The following is a 16572-nucleotide window of genomic DNA, read 5'->3' on the forward strand; positions in this document are numbered from 1 at the left end:
CCCCACTTTCAAAGCGCACGACTTTTCCTGGCTCATCCTAATAAGCTCGTCAGCGCTAATGGGAATTATCAGTTAATGTGTTTGCCGCCGCATTTCATCTGAAAACATGACGAGACAAACGGAAGCACAAGGACGCCTCTGAATGAGCGAGGGTACGGGTCGACGTTTTGAAAGAACATTATCTACTCATATTTTTGCATTTTAGCAAAGGGAAATTGCACCAAAACAACCTTTTGGTTTGATCTGTTTTTTTCGAGCGCGAGCTAAAAATCAAAATTTCCATTCAAGAATTTGACAGGGCGAGCTCTTCCTGGCATGGCAGATGCTACAGCGGATGTCTCAAATTGCATTTCGGTGCGCCAAGAGAATTGACGGCCATTAGCATGTCTGACCCATCTGTGAATCCATTCTCATTCATGGGCTCAGATGCATGATGCCATAAAATAGGAGGTGGCAGCCTCTATCGATGTGAAGAGTAAATGACCATATATATTTCTCTTCACGCCTCGACATATCCGGTTTTTATACATATAGCATGAACAGTAATAGCCACAAAAATGAGAAAAGGGCAGAATAGGCAGCTTTATAATCCGAGCCCTCCAGAGAAGATGCTAAGAGAATTGACAGAGAGCACTTTGGGAGATTTGAGCAATTGGATTTTAATTTGCACGGTTAAATGCCTCAATCTCTGGAAAAAATGTTTGGATTTTCTGGAACGGACGGAGAAAGAGAGACAGAAGTGACTGGCAGAGAGCAGACCAGACCACACATGATCATTGTGCATCATTATCACAGGTTTCAGTGTAGTGTAGAGTGCTTTCTGCCTCTCTCTACCACAATCAAGCTGTCGGAATGAACAAAATTAAAAAAAAACTTAAAAAGACCTTATTTAGTGAGAGTATTGTTTTCTGTTTTAGGCTCCCAAGAATCGTCTCGCTGGACTAGATTTGTGTTTACTTCTTAGAAGACAAGATACTGGTTTGGCTGAGGCAAAAAGGGTAAAAATCTGAATAGATTTCTTTCACAAAGAAACACATGCAATCTCACCACCCACACACATACGAAGTGGGAAGCAGTACAAACACACACACACACACACACACACACACACACACTTGGGCCATACAGTGTGTTACTGTGGTGAAACGGTGCAGTATATTCTATCATGAATTAGAAGAAATAGAGGACATTCTGTAAAAAGACACACACACAGTCTCCATAACGCACACTCTCCCTCTACAAACACACTCTTCTAATCACATCAATCTGTAGTTACGCTACAGTGAAAGACATCTACTGCACTCAACCTTCCTAACCTAATGTACAGAATAACCGGCCCAAGACTGAAACACTAACCTGCCTTTTCTCCTCCACACACAAAAGCCTTTCGGAAAGTAAAACCGAGCACCCTGACTGCCGTGTAAATGTTAATCATTCTGGCAACTACAGGTCCGCCGCTGGAGCTCGACCCGGGCCGGCTGCTGCCAGCAGAAGCTTTATCAGAGTAACTACAGTTGCTTTTGGTTGATTGAGAGGAGGGGTTCGGTTCCACTGAAACCCAAATTACTTTCACACTGAGTGGGAGAGGCGCTTTCCTACCTGTGTGCAATTAAACACAAGTCTATGAAAACAGCGCGACAGGACTTCAAAATCTCACCAAAGGAAAAAGAAATCTGAAAAAAGTCTTAAAGACAGTGAAGCAAAAGCCACATAATACCTTCAACATTCTCTGTGAGTTTTTCTGAAAGAGCTGTTGGTGCTGTGAGTCTCACATGACCGTTTCGTCCGATAAATAATGAAATATCACTAGTGTACTTACAGCTTCGCCCGCTGGGGAGTGTGATCTTGTACCAAGATTGGATGCAGACCTGAACATGTGAGCGTGGTGCGGCGCTGGGTGTTGGGCGCTCTACATGGATAAGGTGGCTGTCTGTCCTCACCTGAACTCACCTGTCCAGCACTACAGCCTGATCCGCTCTGCTCTACCCGCCATGATAAAACTGACCCAGCTCAGCATCAGCCCCAATACGTTACAGCTTCAATATGCAGATATTTTTACATTAAAATAATAAATAAATAGGATTTGATGCCTTTTCAGTATGTATCTGTGACCCTGTGTGTACATGCCTAAATCCCGAGGTTGCCTGAAATTGGCTTTTCAAATGATGTTCGGGATGTTTTTTGGGTGTCTACATTTTGCTGCGGGCCAGCCAGCGGTGAGCTATATGTGTGGCTATCAAGGGCAGGAAAATCATAGCAACAACTACAATGTCAGAAAGCGGTAAGAAACTAAAGAACAGCGAAGCTAAATGTGCAGCTGACAAGACCCGTTCAAAACACTCAGGTGAACATCGGCATTGCGCTTTCTTTCTTTTTTGAATTGCCCGCGTTTGCTTCTGTTCTCATGTTGTAATCATGCAATTGTCCCTTTTTCCATAAACGGTAGACAGAGGGAGGAGGAAGAGAAGGCAGCAGAGCAGATTCTCCTGTTACCTGAACATCAAAGAACATCAAAGAGACGGTTAAAATAAGGGTCTTTTTGAAGGAGGAGGAAGGAAAGTGCACACTCTCGCACTAACAAGTTCAAAGATCACCTTGACTTTGTGAAACTTCGCCCCCACTCAGTACCTTTAGCCTCCCACCTCTTCTCCACAGGGAGATTTTATCAAGACCACACGCAGTCTGAAATGTATGTTGGGTTGATATTAAGCAGCAGACTGGAATTCAAGGTTAATGATTCAAGGGAAGGTAACTAAAGCGAAGTGTGTCAACATACCACAGTAAGGAAAAGAGGCTGGATACAGCACAGGTACATGGTGATGTCAGGAGATTCAGTGTCCACCCAGGTAACAGGGTTTAGCGTGTAGCTTACACCTGAACCGCTCCTCCACTCTAACAGGGAGACTCGCTCCACCGCTGCCCTTTGAATGCAGCTGTGAACTTCTCAGCAACCGTTCATGAGTTTCACGTTTAAATGTTACAGGATTCCTCTGCAGTTGGTGAAAGGCGGCCTCATTTTCCAGATTGGCATCTCTCCCTTGTGAAATCGCTGTTGTTGTTTTTTTATTTTGTAGCTTCAGATAGAATAAAAAGTTTACATGTCCTACATTTTACTTATTTTACGTTACAGCGGAACGGCTTGAAGAAAAAACACAACCCAACTTCTCAGGTGAAAGTTTTGAGCTTGAAAAAGGGGAACTACTTCGTCACAAACTACTTTTTTTATTCACAAATAAAATGTATATTGTATGCTTCTATACTATTGTTTTATGCTTACACCATCGACCCATAACTCTCCTCCATGGATTATGTTACTACACATCTCTGAAGTTCGGATTTGATATCATGAATGGGATTGAATGGCGTCTACAAGGCAGAGAGCACCAGTTTCGTTTTAGCTAATTGTGTGATAACGGTGTGTAAACATCCACAGCCATTTTGTAAGGGAGAGACAGGCCAAGCTGGAAAATGAGGCTTAACTTTCACCAACACCAGAGGAATCTTTTAAGGCCAGTGAGTTTGTGGTTCACACTACCTGAAGCAGATGGTGTGCCAGTCGGTGTTGAGGGCCTGGAGGTACTGCTCATCATAGATCCTCTGTTTGCATCCCGCACAAACGGGCAAGCTTCCGCCAGCTGCAGGACACAGAGACAGAAGCAACACACACACACACACACACACACACACACACACACACACACACACACACACACACACACACAGACAAAGTCAGGGATGAGATAGAGGGCAAAGGACATATGTATACATTTTTGATTTGCATGGTTTTACAGTTAATGATGCAGGAAATCAACAACACTGCTCATGATGACAAGCAATAACAGATGATCTGTGTTTGCGTGTGTGTGTGTGTGTGTGTGTGTATGTGTGTGTGTGATGTGATCATTTTCCCACTCTGCTCCCTAGGCAAATCACCACCTCCAGCTGATAAGCTCAGCTGAGGCTCCAATAAGACCATAGATCTAGTGAGAGCAGACTGGTGAGCTTACACAAGCCACAGTGCTTCTAACAAACCTTTCACCAATACTGGCAGACTGGAAACAGACAGCATGAATATAAGCAACTTGTGACAATGAACCATTAGTCAACATTTTTAATTGGAGCATTACTCAGGCCGGAAAATTTGAGCCCAATCTGACCCAAACTAAGAAGTAATTCATTTTTGTGAGCCAAAACCCTACTAAAGCCCATAGTTTTGATAATAACTTCTACTTTTCAAATGTATTTCTGTATTTTTAGGCTGACCCGACCCAAACCCACTTGGTACAGTCAGGCTTGTCTTCTTTTAGCTCACTCCAGTATAAAGGTCTTTCTGAAGTGTTGCCGCCGCTGCCAGGAGAACGCACCAGGCTGTAGCTACGGTGTTGGCCAAATGTGCTAAACTGCAGCTATATAAACCATAACACCAGACGGCTAAAAATAGTTTCCAGGAAAATGACCCTCATTAGCTGTGGACCACGAAATCCCCCCGTTCTATAATGAGGAAAATGGTACTTATGATAGACGAAAATGAGGGATACTTTGAGGAAAAAGCAATTTGGCAGATCAGATTTTGGAACAATTTATTCTGCATTGCATTAAATGGAGAACACAAGTGTGTGTGTGTGTGTGTGTGTGTGTGTGTGTGTGTGTGTGTGTGTGTGTGTGTGCCGGTCATCAAGTGTGTGAACATTGGCTTAACTGTTAATGTAAATCTGTTCACTGGAAAGGAAGAGGCGGCGACAGCAAACACACAGCAGACATTATAGCCTACATACTGTAGTTATCATGATTTCTACAATTAATTTGCATAAGAACACATTACACCACCTCTTCACATCCACACTGACAGGTGGCGGTGCATCAGCTGGGATATTAAGTACCAAGAAACGGATCAGGAGTATAAAGATGGCGGTTTGATGTTATCACTCATCCCTCACTGTGGTGTAATCATGGTGTAAATGCAATTCATCCAAAGTAATCCTTTTCCATGCAAGCGGTTACACCACATAACGCCAGTGTGTCCAGTACAAGCCGGACTAATATCTGTAAGAGGAACAAGGAGCTAAAGATGGTTTTTTATTGCTACTTCCTCATGTACTTACTGCATTATTATGTACTACTTCCTCGCCCCGCTTCCCTGCAGTTTAAGTGTCCAGTGTGATCTGTCTGTCCCACACTGCAAAGCATCAACAGTCACTCTGCCAGTTCACAAACTGTCAGAAATACCAACTGGGCACTATGAGACAAGCCTGGGAAACTGAATAATGTTATTCCAGAGCCACTTTATGCACATAAATACATAAATTTCAACATTTTCAACATAAAATTGTTATTTTCTTCAACATGTAGGCCTAAATTGTGTTTTCGGATTGAAGTTATCAGCATGGGCCTTGACTTCAGATGTGTTGGCAGAGGTTTTGCATGGCTGGCTCATTTCTGTACTGCTTGGGCAGTCTTGCTGTAGTAGTTTTATTGATTGTATTGGCTAGAAGAAGGTCTGGTTTGTGCTAACGCCGTTCCTTTCTTCTACTCCCCTTCCCTCACTTCTCTTCTCCTTCCCCCTCCTCTCCTCTCCTAATCTTCCTTTTCTCTCCCTCTCCTCTTCATCTCCTCTCCCTCTCCTCTCTTCCCCTCTTCCTCTCCTCCTCATTAATGAAGCATTTCTCTCCCTGACAACTGTGCCCCCTCCTTACTGTCTGCAAGGGTCTCAGAGATTACATGCACACCCTAGTCACACACACACACACACACACAAACGTGCACAAACAAGCACACACACACACACCTACATTCTTACACACATATGTATGGATGCCCCACCCGCCCCCCTTCTCTCTCTCATCCAAAAACACATATTTGATACCTTGAACACCTTCCACCAGATGAGCTAAAGCCGCTGTAATGCAATGTGACTCATCACATAACCAGGTCCTCTGTTCAGCCTGAACCTGACTGACAGCTCTGCTGGCACCGTAATCCTACAGTCAGAGTGTTTCCCATGACGGCCTGTACTCAGGTCCGCCAGCAATGAAAGATAACATCACGCCTTGTGCTAGAATAACTTTACATAGTTATCAATCGACTGATACATGGTGATACATGTATATTAGGCCAAGACTAGTTACAGAGGAAATTCTACACTCAATGTAGAAAATATTAGGGACACAGTGACTCTTTTCATGAAGTCCACTGATGAGGGAATCCAGGTAAAAGCCATTATCCCTTATTGATTTCCCTTATTAAATCTATACCAATCACAAAGGAGGAGATGTAGATAAACAGAAGCAGACGAGTTAGAGAAGGATATTTAAGCTTTGAGATAATTCAGATGTGGATTGTGCAAAACGAGCTGCAACTCAATATCAGGACGACATCCCTAATATTTTGTACATTCAATATATATGACGAACTTTGTAGGGCCTTCAGCCAGCAGAGGGTTATATAGGGCAAGCCTGCTTGGCTGGGAAGCTGAGAAAATAACTTCAAGCTGCTCTTTATACCGGGCAGAGATATGGTGGTGATTTTCCATCAATCACCCCATTTAGTCCTTATTTTATTGCATTTCTACAATGGCCTACTAATAGGCAAAATATCTCCAACTTGTGAGTTTGTAAACGAACAGTTTCGTTAAGGGTGGCATGAGGATAAAATGCACACACTGCAAAACATGATGGGTGCATCAACTCGGAGAGAAAACATGGCTTCAGTTGCAGCAAAACAAGGACACAGCCTGGCGCTGCCTGCAGACACTCCGTTGTAACGCTATTTAATTTATTGCAGGCATCACACGTCACCCAAAGTAAAGCAGAAAGTGGAACGCATTTTATTTATGGCGATTTTCGGTCGAGCATCCTCTGTCCCCCCCAGCACCAAAAGGATGCTCTGCTGCTCGCTGCCTCTCCCGCCCCGCCGCCCGTGAAGGCAGCACGAGCCCGCAGCACCCACCGGGTTTCGGTTTCTATCAAAAAAATCACTTTACCTTCCTCCTCTCCCATGCGTTCGTCCTTCCAGGTGCAGCACAGCAGCATCAACCTCATTCACTCTCCGACACGGAGCTCTGTGAGAGAGCCGGCTGCCTCTGGTCGACAGATACCCGGTGTCCGGCCACCTCAGCCCGGCGGTCGTGTTGCTCGGTGCGTCGCTCCCGGCCCGCAGCTTCCTCCTGCCTGCCTCAGAGTTTATGCGGCGCTTCATTCAAGAGAGCTGCTGGCCAATGAAGCGCTGCAGCTGGTAGAGGAAGCTACGGGTTGGCCGACCAACAACCCTCCCTGGGAAATGCATGTTTTTTTGTTTTTTTTTTGTCCTCACGGCGCCTATAGCCCTGCAGATAACGCAGTGTGCCAGTGCGCCCACAAGAAGGGAGAACTGTAAACATTACAAGAGTGTAATAATATTACAATAACCGTGATAATTAACCTACATTCCTTAGCATCGGTCTTATTGTTGCTTTCTCATCCTTTTGAAAAAAATAAAAAATAGAGAAAAAATGTAAAGCAGCAGGAAGTCAAGAAAAGCGACCAACTTTAATGAAAAATCACTCCCTGTATTGACCTGAGTTTGTATATTTGTCTCTTATGGCACCACTATACTATTTCTAATATTCCCATGTTATTCCCATAGTTTTACTGTATGTACCGTATGTTTTGTATAGTAGCCTACTGACATTTATTATAGGATTATTAGTCCTATAGGGGCAATATAGTGCTACAGTTCTAAAGTGCTATAGGCATGAAGATAGGATTACAACTTTTGCTCATGGAAAAAATGCAAGCTAACTTCCACACTTCCAGTTTGTGGATCATGGGCCGGTGGTTTCTGTGGGCCCCGAGGTGTCACAGTTGGCCTCCAGTGGACATGATTTTAGCATGATTTTGTCATCATTGGCACAACGAGAGTTTATCTATTCATCATTTTGAGGTACTATATTTGGCACTGGTACTATACTGGTACTGGGGTACTTTGCCTTTGATAGTTCACAGTGGAGAGAGACAGGAAAGATTGGGAGAGAGAGAGGGAGAGAGAGAGAGACATGCAACAAAAGTCCCAAACTGGACTCAAACCCAGGACATTATGGCTACATGTGAAGCACCTCAGCCAACTCAGCCACCTGGACACCCTGATTGTTCTAATCAGCAGTCTGGACAGTTTATATCACCTTAGCTATGAGATGCACTTTATGAAAAGAAAAAGACAACAAATAAGGCAATCCCAAGTTCTTTAAAACATTTTATTTTGTTATGTAATGAAGCAAATAAAATGCCAGGATATCCGGGAACAAGTCACATGTGTGTCGTGGAAAAATAAAAAGTGCAAAACCCCACTGTTCCTCCTTATAAAAAAAGTTTTAAATAAAGATGAATAGTATCCCACGGCACAGAAGACAAGGTCTGACCCAGCGCGGCTCAAAGACAGTTCTTACACAGCACCGAGTAAAGGAACGTAAGTGAGCTAGAATCAAATTAGTACAAAATACAGTACACAATTACACAAAGAGATGGGGTCACTTGGTGACAAAGCTCATGAACCTTTGGTCAGAAAGTGTAGGAAAGCCGTTTTAAAAGCAACTCAAGTAAATAAAGAACAATGGGAGCTCATGTCTCACAGACAAGGGGCTAAACACATAGGCGCACCCATTAAACAAAGTTCTTATTCAGTATTACAGTTCTTAACAGTGATTAAATGCAAAAGCAAAGGAAAAACAAAACATCTTAAAATTGTTCTCATTTCTTGTTCACACATTTCCGTTAACAATAAAGCTATGATTCAAATAAAGAATGGTGCAGAAAACCTTGAATAATGATGAAATGACATGTTGCATAAATGTAAATAACTGCAGAGAACCTAAAATGAGACTAAACATTTGAAGCTGACTAAAGCACCCTGCCCTCGACTTTAGGACAGTGACACATAATTAATACATCAACATTTTGCAATTCATACATACATAATGTACATGCCAGAGCAGTATCTGAATGATTTGTCTTAGTTTTTAATCTGTGATATAATCTACTTGGAACTAAAAGCATAAAAATGACAATACTGCTTTTCCAAAGGATTTGGGCTTTATCCATTAGAATAAACATACTGCACTGAATGAAACACCTTTTAATTGTCTTCAGCATACCATACTTCAGAGCAGAAATCGCTCTTCATACATCACAAGTTTGGCAACACTAAAGGTAAAAACGCTGAGGAAAACTTGAACCGCATGGCAACTAGAATCGGCAACGTTACTGAGAGCAGATGGGTTGGCCGGAGCCACGATCCCCCGCTGCTTTTTGCCCATGCAGGCCTAAAAATAGCAGCAGAGAAGATAGGGAGCCAGGAGCAATTCTGGGAATGGCCAGAATTCATCAGTTCTGGGACAGGCGTCTACCGGCCCAAACCCTTTGACATGTCAGAAATGTGAAGACCGCCGGCTGATAAGCTCGGCACAGAGAGGAGATCGGTGCTGAAGAGGGAAGCACTGGACCACTAAGGACAGAGCGCCTCCCTGTTCACACAGACTCCTCAGGTCTTGCTTAATTAAAATGGGCAGGGCAACCTTTCACATTCTTGCCCCCCACAAGGTAGGCAGCCAACAGTACAGACAGTCTTTCGCACAACAGTACAACCATATGCCCAAATCACACACACACACACACAACACACACAACACATACTCGCATTGGGAACACAAATACACAAGTTATATTTTATGTATGCTGATACAGAGAGGGGAGAAACCTTGAATTGCCTGTAAAAGCTGATTAATTTGACCACATTTATGATTAAAGGCACTATCAATAACATAAGTCACATCAGAACGTGTACAAAATTCTGGGTCGGTGGGTTTTTGTATAAAAACAGACGTTGAAGTCAAGTAAGTATAAAACATCTTTACAGATTCTCTAATGGGGGATTTTTTTTCATATAAAATGTACATTCTAGATCATGCAGTAGCACCATGGTTTCTCGAGGTCACACTGTATCTCAAGAGATCCTCTACTTCCTCCTCCCACAGTATTTGCCCTGGCATCCAACAACAGCACCTGGAAGGAGGCCATCAAAATGAGAGTCTGAATTTAGTATTTTTGCAGTATACATGTAACAGGAATGATGCAAGTCCATAAACATATATGTGAACCTGCCCAAAACCCTTTTACCTCCTTTATGTGGGAATCTGCATCAACTCTGGGTTAGGTTTTTATTGCTCATCATGAATTCCCCAGTACTTTTTTTATGAAATTCTCTAAATGTTTTGCTTTAGTGGACCATCCCATAGACTGTGAGATGCTGATGTGTGTAAGTCTTCATACCTCTGTAGACTCCTCCCCCTGCGCCCCCGAGGAAACCCTGCAGTGGACCGTACTTGGCTGCTTTGGCTGCAAAACAAGACAAGAAAAAAGAAAGCAATACAAGCTATTTAGTTTAACCAAAAACGTGCTGCTGGTCTACAAATGTTTAATGACTTGTGGCGTTCCACAAGAGGTTTCCTTCCTATCCCATTACAGCTGAGTGAGCTTTACGACTAGTGGACATGTGGTGTTTGACCACAGCGTCCAGCCACCCAGCAGCGGCCGGCCCTCCCGGAGAAGCAGTTACACTAAAGACAGGGGGCCAATTGATATTCACTACCATTGCACCGGGCACAGATACTGTGAATCAAATTACAGATGGATTTATCGACATAGGTAGCAGGTACGGAACAACATGGGACACACGAGAGGTAAGTGAATGTTTGAGGCTGTTAATGTGGTCAGCGTTGTATAAATAAATGATGCATACTGATGTACTGGACAGGGATTGTAGCTTATCCCATAGAAAATTGGTGTAGCCAACAATATTCAATGCATCCGTTCTAATATTGTATATCCATTAACACTGTGTAAATAACTATAGATATAAAACTGAATTCTGACATTTATCTGTTGGTGAAATGCTGTCAGTTTATTCCCACAAAGTCAGACGTGCCAAGAAAAGGCAAAGCAAGTGGATTTTAATTAGTGGAACAATATGCTGACCTGAGTACTTTCTCCCTTGGCAATGTCATTACGCTGTGTGCCCCTAGCAACCATATGGACTTAAAGGGGAATGCCACCCATTTTAAGAATTCACATATGTTATTTCTGTGCCCCAGAACAGTTCAGTCAGTGTTTGTGAACTTGCGCCGCTCTTTCCTAAAGCTAGAAATCAGAGAGAGAAGCCTTGAATTTGTGGGATGTCACTGGGATGTAAAATTGGTTGTTGCTCCGTATACAATGAATGGAGCCATATGGTGCGAAGTTGAGCTGTCACACCAAAATGAAGTTTATATTCTAGCTATCAGGTATGAACCAGAATTTAAACCTCATTTGGGTACAAGAACTCACACAAAAATCTTACGGGTGAACAAAGTCAGCACCCCATTCACTGTCTATGGATCAGGGACAGATTTTACATCCCAGTGACATCACAAATTCAAGGATTAGCTCTCCAGTTTCTAGCTTTAGGAAAAAGTAGTGCATGTTCACAAGTATTGACTGAATTGTCCTGGAGCAACGGAATAACATTAATTCGTAAACTGGTTGGGTTTCCCCTTTAACTAGAAATAAATTAATTTGGGCAGGGAATGTCATATAAATGTGATAACCAACCACCTAGTTACATCCACAGGCTACATCAAAGGCCACTAAAAACCTCAGATACCTCAGATACTGTTAGAGATCAAACCAGGGAGTGTGGTTATCTAAGAAACCAGACGTGTTTTCCTTGAAATAATCCCACCGGCAATAATCTCCAATGTTCAGGAAGATGCAGATTATTATGCGCTCGACATAGTGGTTGCACTGTGCCATCTGCACTGACAAGCACACCCGGTACCACCCCACCCCACACCCCATCCCTTTCCAATCCCATCCAAATAATCTGACATGTGGCCGTCCTCTGCCAGTGAGCAACAGAATTTATGAAAGGGAGACTGAGAGGCAAATGAGTTGAGGTGCAGGGGACGTTCAGATGATTGAAACGGCTTTTTATTCCTTCTTAATGCGGTGTTAAGTTAAGAGTGTTTGGTACCTTGTTGAGGAGTCAGTGGGGCCGGGACATATCCACCTGGAGAACAGACACATCAGAGACAAGGAGAAATGAGAAAAGAGGTTTAAAGACGATGCCAAACAGACGAACGATCAAATGAGCCAACTTTGGATCTCTCACAGCAGTTGACATTTGAAAATGATAAGTTTTTTTCCTGAACGGGATGTGGTAAAGAAAAACTGCTGACATTAGAGTAGATCTCATGGGAGGCACTTTGTTCTCCAGCTACTGCTGTCGCATAGCTGCATGACCCAGAAATGCTCTCTTCTGTATTTAAATGACCAGATACCACACAGAAAATAGTGTTATTCTGTCTGAATTTTGCATGAAAAACATACAGACACACTCTCAGTTAGAGCACAGTAGAGAGAAAGAGCTTTTTGGCCACCGAAGCAGCTGAATCTGAATAAGGTGTGCTTGGACATAGATTACACAGCATAATTTTCTTTGTAATATTTATTTTGCAAATGACAGAAAGATTGTGTTTAACATCAATCTAATTTTAATTTGCTGCACTGTCTAATGTCATCCAATTAAAAGAGGCTCAGAGGAGTGAAATGCAGTCCATGGTCATTCAAACACAATTTAATTCCCAAGTGCAAAGCCAGCCTCAGATGTGTTATTACCAAGTCAGATGTGTTATTACCAAGTCAGATGTGTTATTACCAAGTCAGATGTGTTATTACCAAGTTGGGTGTGAGTAATTTGAAATCAAATGTTTTTATGTGTTAAACTTGAAAAGCCCTTAATTAGATTTTGCTTGTTTTAGTGAATATGAATCATTTCCCTTATAAACATGTGTAATCAGAATTGTATGTGTATTCAGGACCAAATTAATTAATATTATCAAAAATATTCAGGACTTTTCAAATTTAATCTGATATTAATAGCAGTGGCAGACATTATCTCTATGTCATTAGATTGTAAAAAGGTAATAATTCATATTTCTGCATGGGAACTTAAGATAAAACTAAACCTACATAGCGTAAGTGTGCAAAAGCTGGAGTTGCATTGTGTAAAGGTGAGAGTTACCGGCGTAAAGGGAAGGAGAGTGAGAGGGGGTCGAAGTCTCAATATGACTTAAAAAAACAGTAGGGCTAAAGAGCCATAAAATAAATTTTGAACATGTGGTTTCCTCATCCTCTACTGGATGTCAGGAATCTCAACAATAAATTGGGGAAGGTGGCACTTCCTTTCATTCTTCATCAGTTCCCCTCTCCCTTTCTTTTTGATGTTAGCTCTGTAGGGGAAGTGATGGGTCAGTTCGCCTGTCAATCCGTTACCTGGCTGTCGACAGTTGGGCATTAATCCGCCTCCTGATCCAGAAACAGGGATGAACAGTTTAAGAATCATCTGTGCTTTACTCCGAGCCTCTGGAGGCAGGTTTTAATGCCGGCTAACTACTAGACTCTAATGTTTGGCTTCTGGTAACAGTAAAAACAATTATGCCCAAATTAATGCCATGTAATGATGAACGATGATGGCTTGAAATCTCTTCAGTAACTACACTGAAATTAACATGGTAAATGGTACTCCTGTGAAGTGTATATTTTATATACTGTATATATAGAGTCATCAATCCATCCATCCATCCATCCATCCATTTTCTATACCTGCTTATTCCTATTCAGGGTCATGGGGGGCTGGAGCCAGTGGTAGATACAAGATTAAAATCATAGTACACAAAAATTTTAATTATGTCAATAATTCACTATCCATAGTGTGGTTTCTTCTTTTTCCCCATTTTGTCTTGAGAGAAACAGTCACACTCCAATTCCTCTCCTACCAGCCAACACCCTAACGTTCTTCTCTTCCCCTCCACCTCTCTATGATAAATGGCTCTATCCTGCCTCATTATGCTCCTTGCCACTGATTTATGGCACAATGGATGGTCCTCAAGGGTCACTTTACAGAATGGTGTTCACCACTGGACCCTGAGGGACTGACGATATTATGTTGCACATCTGGAATGGTTGAGTCCACAAGTCACTAGCTCATCAGCTAAGAAAATGTAACTAAATCTTTGTTAGAAAGTACACGTGTAAACATGTACTTGCAGAAACAAGTACATGCAGAAACCCACGGGGAGCATTACCTGCACCTGGGTAGGCCTGCTGTGGGTAACCTCCATAGCCAGGAACCACACCAGCACCTGGAAAATTAATGGACAATTAATGCAGAGACTCAACAAATCCATCAAAAAAAGAACAACATCACTGTGTAAACTGTTAACATGAGCCGGATCATGTAACAGAATAGTTACAGTGTTGAAATCAGCACAAAACAACTGAATGGAACTAGCAACTATTGCAATATAGCTGCATTAAGCCACAAGGTCTTGGTGAATATACAACCGGATAACACGTAGACTGATAATAAGTACAGTGAATATGCCAACCTAACCTTATTTACAAGAAGCTAATAGAGTTAGTTCTCCATTGGACAAACTACATTGGCAACGGAGGAAAGTTATGCCATCTGCGGTAGCATTTCACACAGGCAGTGTGACTGGCTCTGTTCCAGTGAATATCTCTCGGACCATTGGGAGAAGGATTAGGGCTACGAGGCTCTCTGACCAGCCTGCATCTGTGGGGCTGCGAGAGGAGGCTACAGGCTACAGGCTGCGGCTGCTGCTGCTGCACGAGTACGCTCATCCCTCACTGATGGGGAGAGGGAGAGGGAGAGGGAGAGGGGCAGGACCAGAAGCTGCACTGCTCAAAGTGAAAAGCCTGTACTGCTGAAATGAAATGTGTTACATATGGACCCACTATTGTGTAACAGTTTTTTTTTTCCTGATGAAAGCATGCCAATTGGCATCTTTGATAAGTTCAGAGGATATTATAGAGGGAGAAAGGGAGTGAAGAACATGGCACAAATCAACAAAGCATGCACTGGTCCTCCACCTGGTTGATAAACGCCGCCAGCTCCAAGACTGCCGTAGCCTGTTGGAATGCAAAGACAATAAATCAATCATAAGAATCTGTCTATTCATTAAATGTGCATAAATCATGATGATTTACCATACAATATGGACGACCTATAATCAGCTTTATACTTCTTTAGCTTCCTCAGCTTCTTACAGTGTTTATCACTCTAGATGGGGTGTTCAGGAACCCTAAAGTGCCATTGGCTCAGCTGAGGTCATTGTAACAACCTCATCCAACTTCCCCTGGTAGAATATTGCCGTTACGGGGCAGGGCCCTCCAGAGGATTATGCTATCTTCAAACAGTCACGCTTTGATGTTGTACTTGTTGTTATTAACAGTAATCAGTCTCCATAGGGAAATGTTGTGTGTTGCTGACTTCCTCCATTTGTAAAAGTCAGGTCTTAACAGTACTGTAATACTGGAGGGATCACTGTCTGTCTTTAATGGGGGATCAGGACTCATGAGATGGATTTTGTAAAATAGTCACACTGAAAGTAGAAACAAACATACAGATACAAACATACAATATAATATATTATTCTGCTATGTGGCTAATATGGCAGCATTTATAATGCTATTGTTAAGCCATCTCTACTAACACATGCAGTTTCACTCTGTGGCTTCTCAGGCTCTAAGAAACATTATGTATGTCTCACACTTATAAGGATACTTTGATATTCTGAATTTTAGTCTGTTAAATTTCTTCACCAGGGTCTTTATCACAGTAAGGGAAAATGCTTCCAAATCTGCACTTGATTAATACTAGATTAATACTAGATAAATAAAAACAGTTTACTAGATACAGTATTTAACATGCAACTTCCAATAAGATTAAAGGGGGAATCATGGTGGAATAGTTAGTAGGGAGGAACCAGGTTCAAGCCCCAAGCAAACATCCACTCTACCCTGCTGAAATGTCACATTATTATTGTTATGGCTATTATTGTCATTGGAGGGGTTTAGTCAAAAAACAAGACTAAAATTAAAAAATGTCTAGCTATCCGCCTACAGAAACACAATGCTGTGTGTGCTATCATAGCAGCCGGCCTGTTCCAGTACCTGGTTTGGGTGCTCCTGCAGCTCCCAGTCCAACTCCAGCAGGATACAACCCACCTGTCACAGCAGACAGAAGGCTGGCTTAGACATGCTGATAAAGAACTGATCCTGCAAATAAACAGCTACACCTACAGCCACTCATCTAAGGATTGTAGGCTGAGGAAAGAAAGACTACATGAAGTAAATCAGCCGAGTCACCCAGTAGGAAAATGGTTTCCCGTTCAGCAGATATTAATAGAACAGTCCTGTATGTCGAGTGTCTTTGAGGAGACTTGACAGTTCCTGCAGAGTGAATAGTGCTTCCATCTAAAACACCAATGTCTTCCTTTGCCAAAGTGCCCAGCTGGCATCTCATCCCTGGTCCTGTGCCCAGTACAGAAACTGCTATCAGCATGTTGGCCTTTTCCCTACAGAGGAAGTGCGGTACGATGGCATCTCCTGACCAACCGTCACTTTGAGCGCTAGGCAGAATTATTATTTATTTTTATTTTTTTAAGTCGGGGGAACATTGTGTATGAGTGCTGTCGGCCGCCTC

At 42.5% G+C, this 16572-nt stretch overlaps 2 protein-coding genes across 2 annotated transcripts in view; both read right to left on the reverse strand.

Moving 5' to 3' along the window:
- Positions 1 to 7138, reverse strand: part of LOC139912734 (LIM domain kinase 1) — a 56644-nt gene extending 49506 nt beyond the window's left edge. The window contains exons 1-2 of the mRNA XM_071900616.2: positions 6980 to 7138; positions 3536 to 3635 (exon numbers count right to left, since the gene is read on the reverse strand). Coding sequence (XP_071756717.2) covers positions 3536 to 3635; positions 6980 to 7037 — 158 coding nt within the window. The 5' untranslated portion in view covers positions 7038 to 7138. The remainder of the gene's footprint in view (positions 1 to 3535; positions 3636 to 6979) is intronic.
- Positions 7139 to 8208: 1070 nt separating this feature from the next.
- LOC139912810 (uncharacterized) overlaps positions 8209 to 16572 on the reverse strand; it is a 55749-nt gene continuing 47385 nt past the window's right edge. The window contains exons 47-52 of the mRNA XM_078284265.1: positions 16041 to 16094; positions 14958 to 14996; positions 14150 to 14206; positions 12037 to 12072; positions 10299 to 10364; positions 8209 to 10031 (exon numbers count right to left, since the gene is read on the reverse strand). Coding sequence (XP_078140391.1) covers positions 9985 to 10031; positions 10299 to 10364; positions 12037 to 12072; positions 14150 to 14206; positions 14958 to 14996; positions 16041 to 16094 — 299 coding nt within the window. The 3' untranslated portion in view covers positions 8209 to 9984. The remainder of the gene's footprint in view (positions 10032 to 10298; positions 10365 to 12036; positions 12073 to 14149; positions 14207 to 14957; positions 14997 to 16040; positions 16095 to 16572) is intronic.

The sequence above is a fragment of the Centroberyx gerrardi genome, chromosome 6 (genome assembly GCF_048128805.1).
Source record: "Centroberyx gerrardi isolate f3 chromosome 6, fCenGer3.hap1.cur.20231027, whole genome shotgun sequence".
NCBI classification, from domain to species: Eukaryota; Metazoa; Chordata; class Actinopteri; order Beryciformes; family Berycidae; genus Centroberyx; species Centroberyx gerrardi.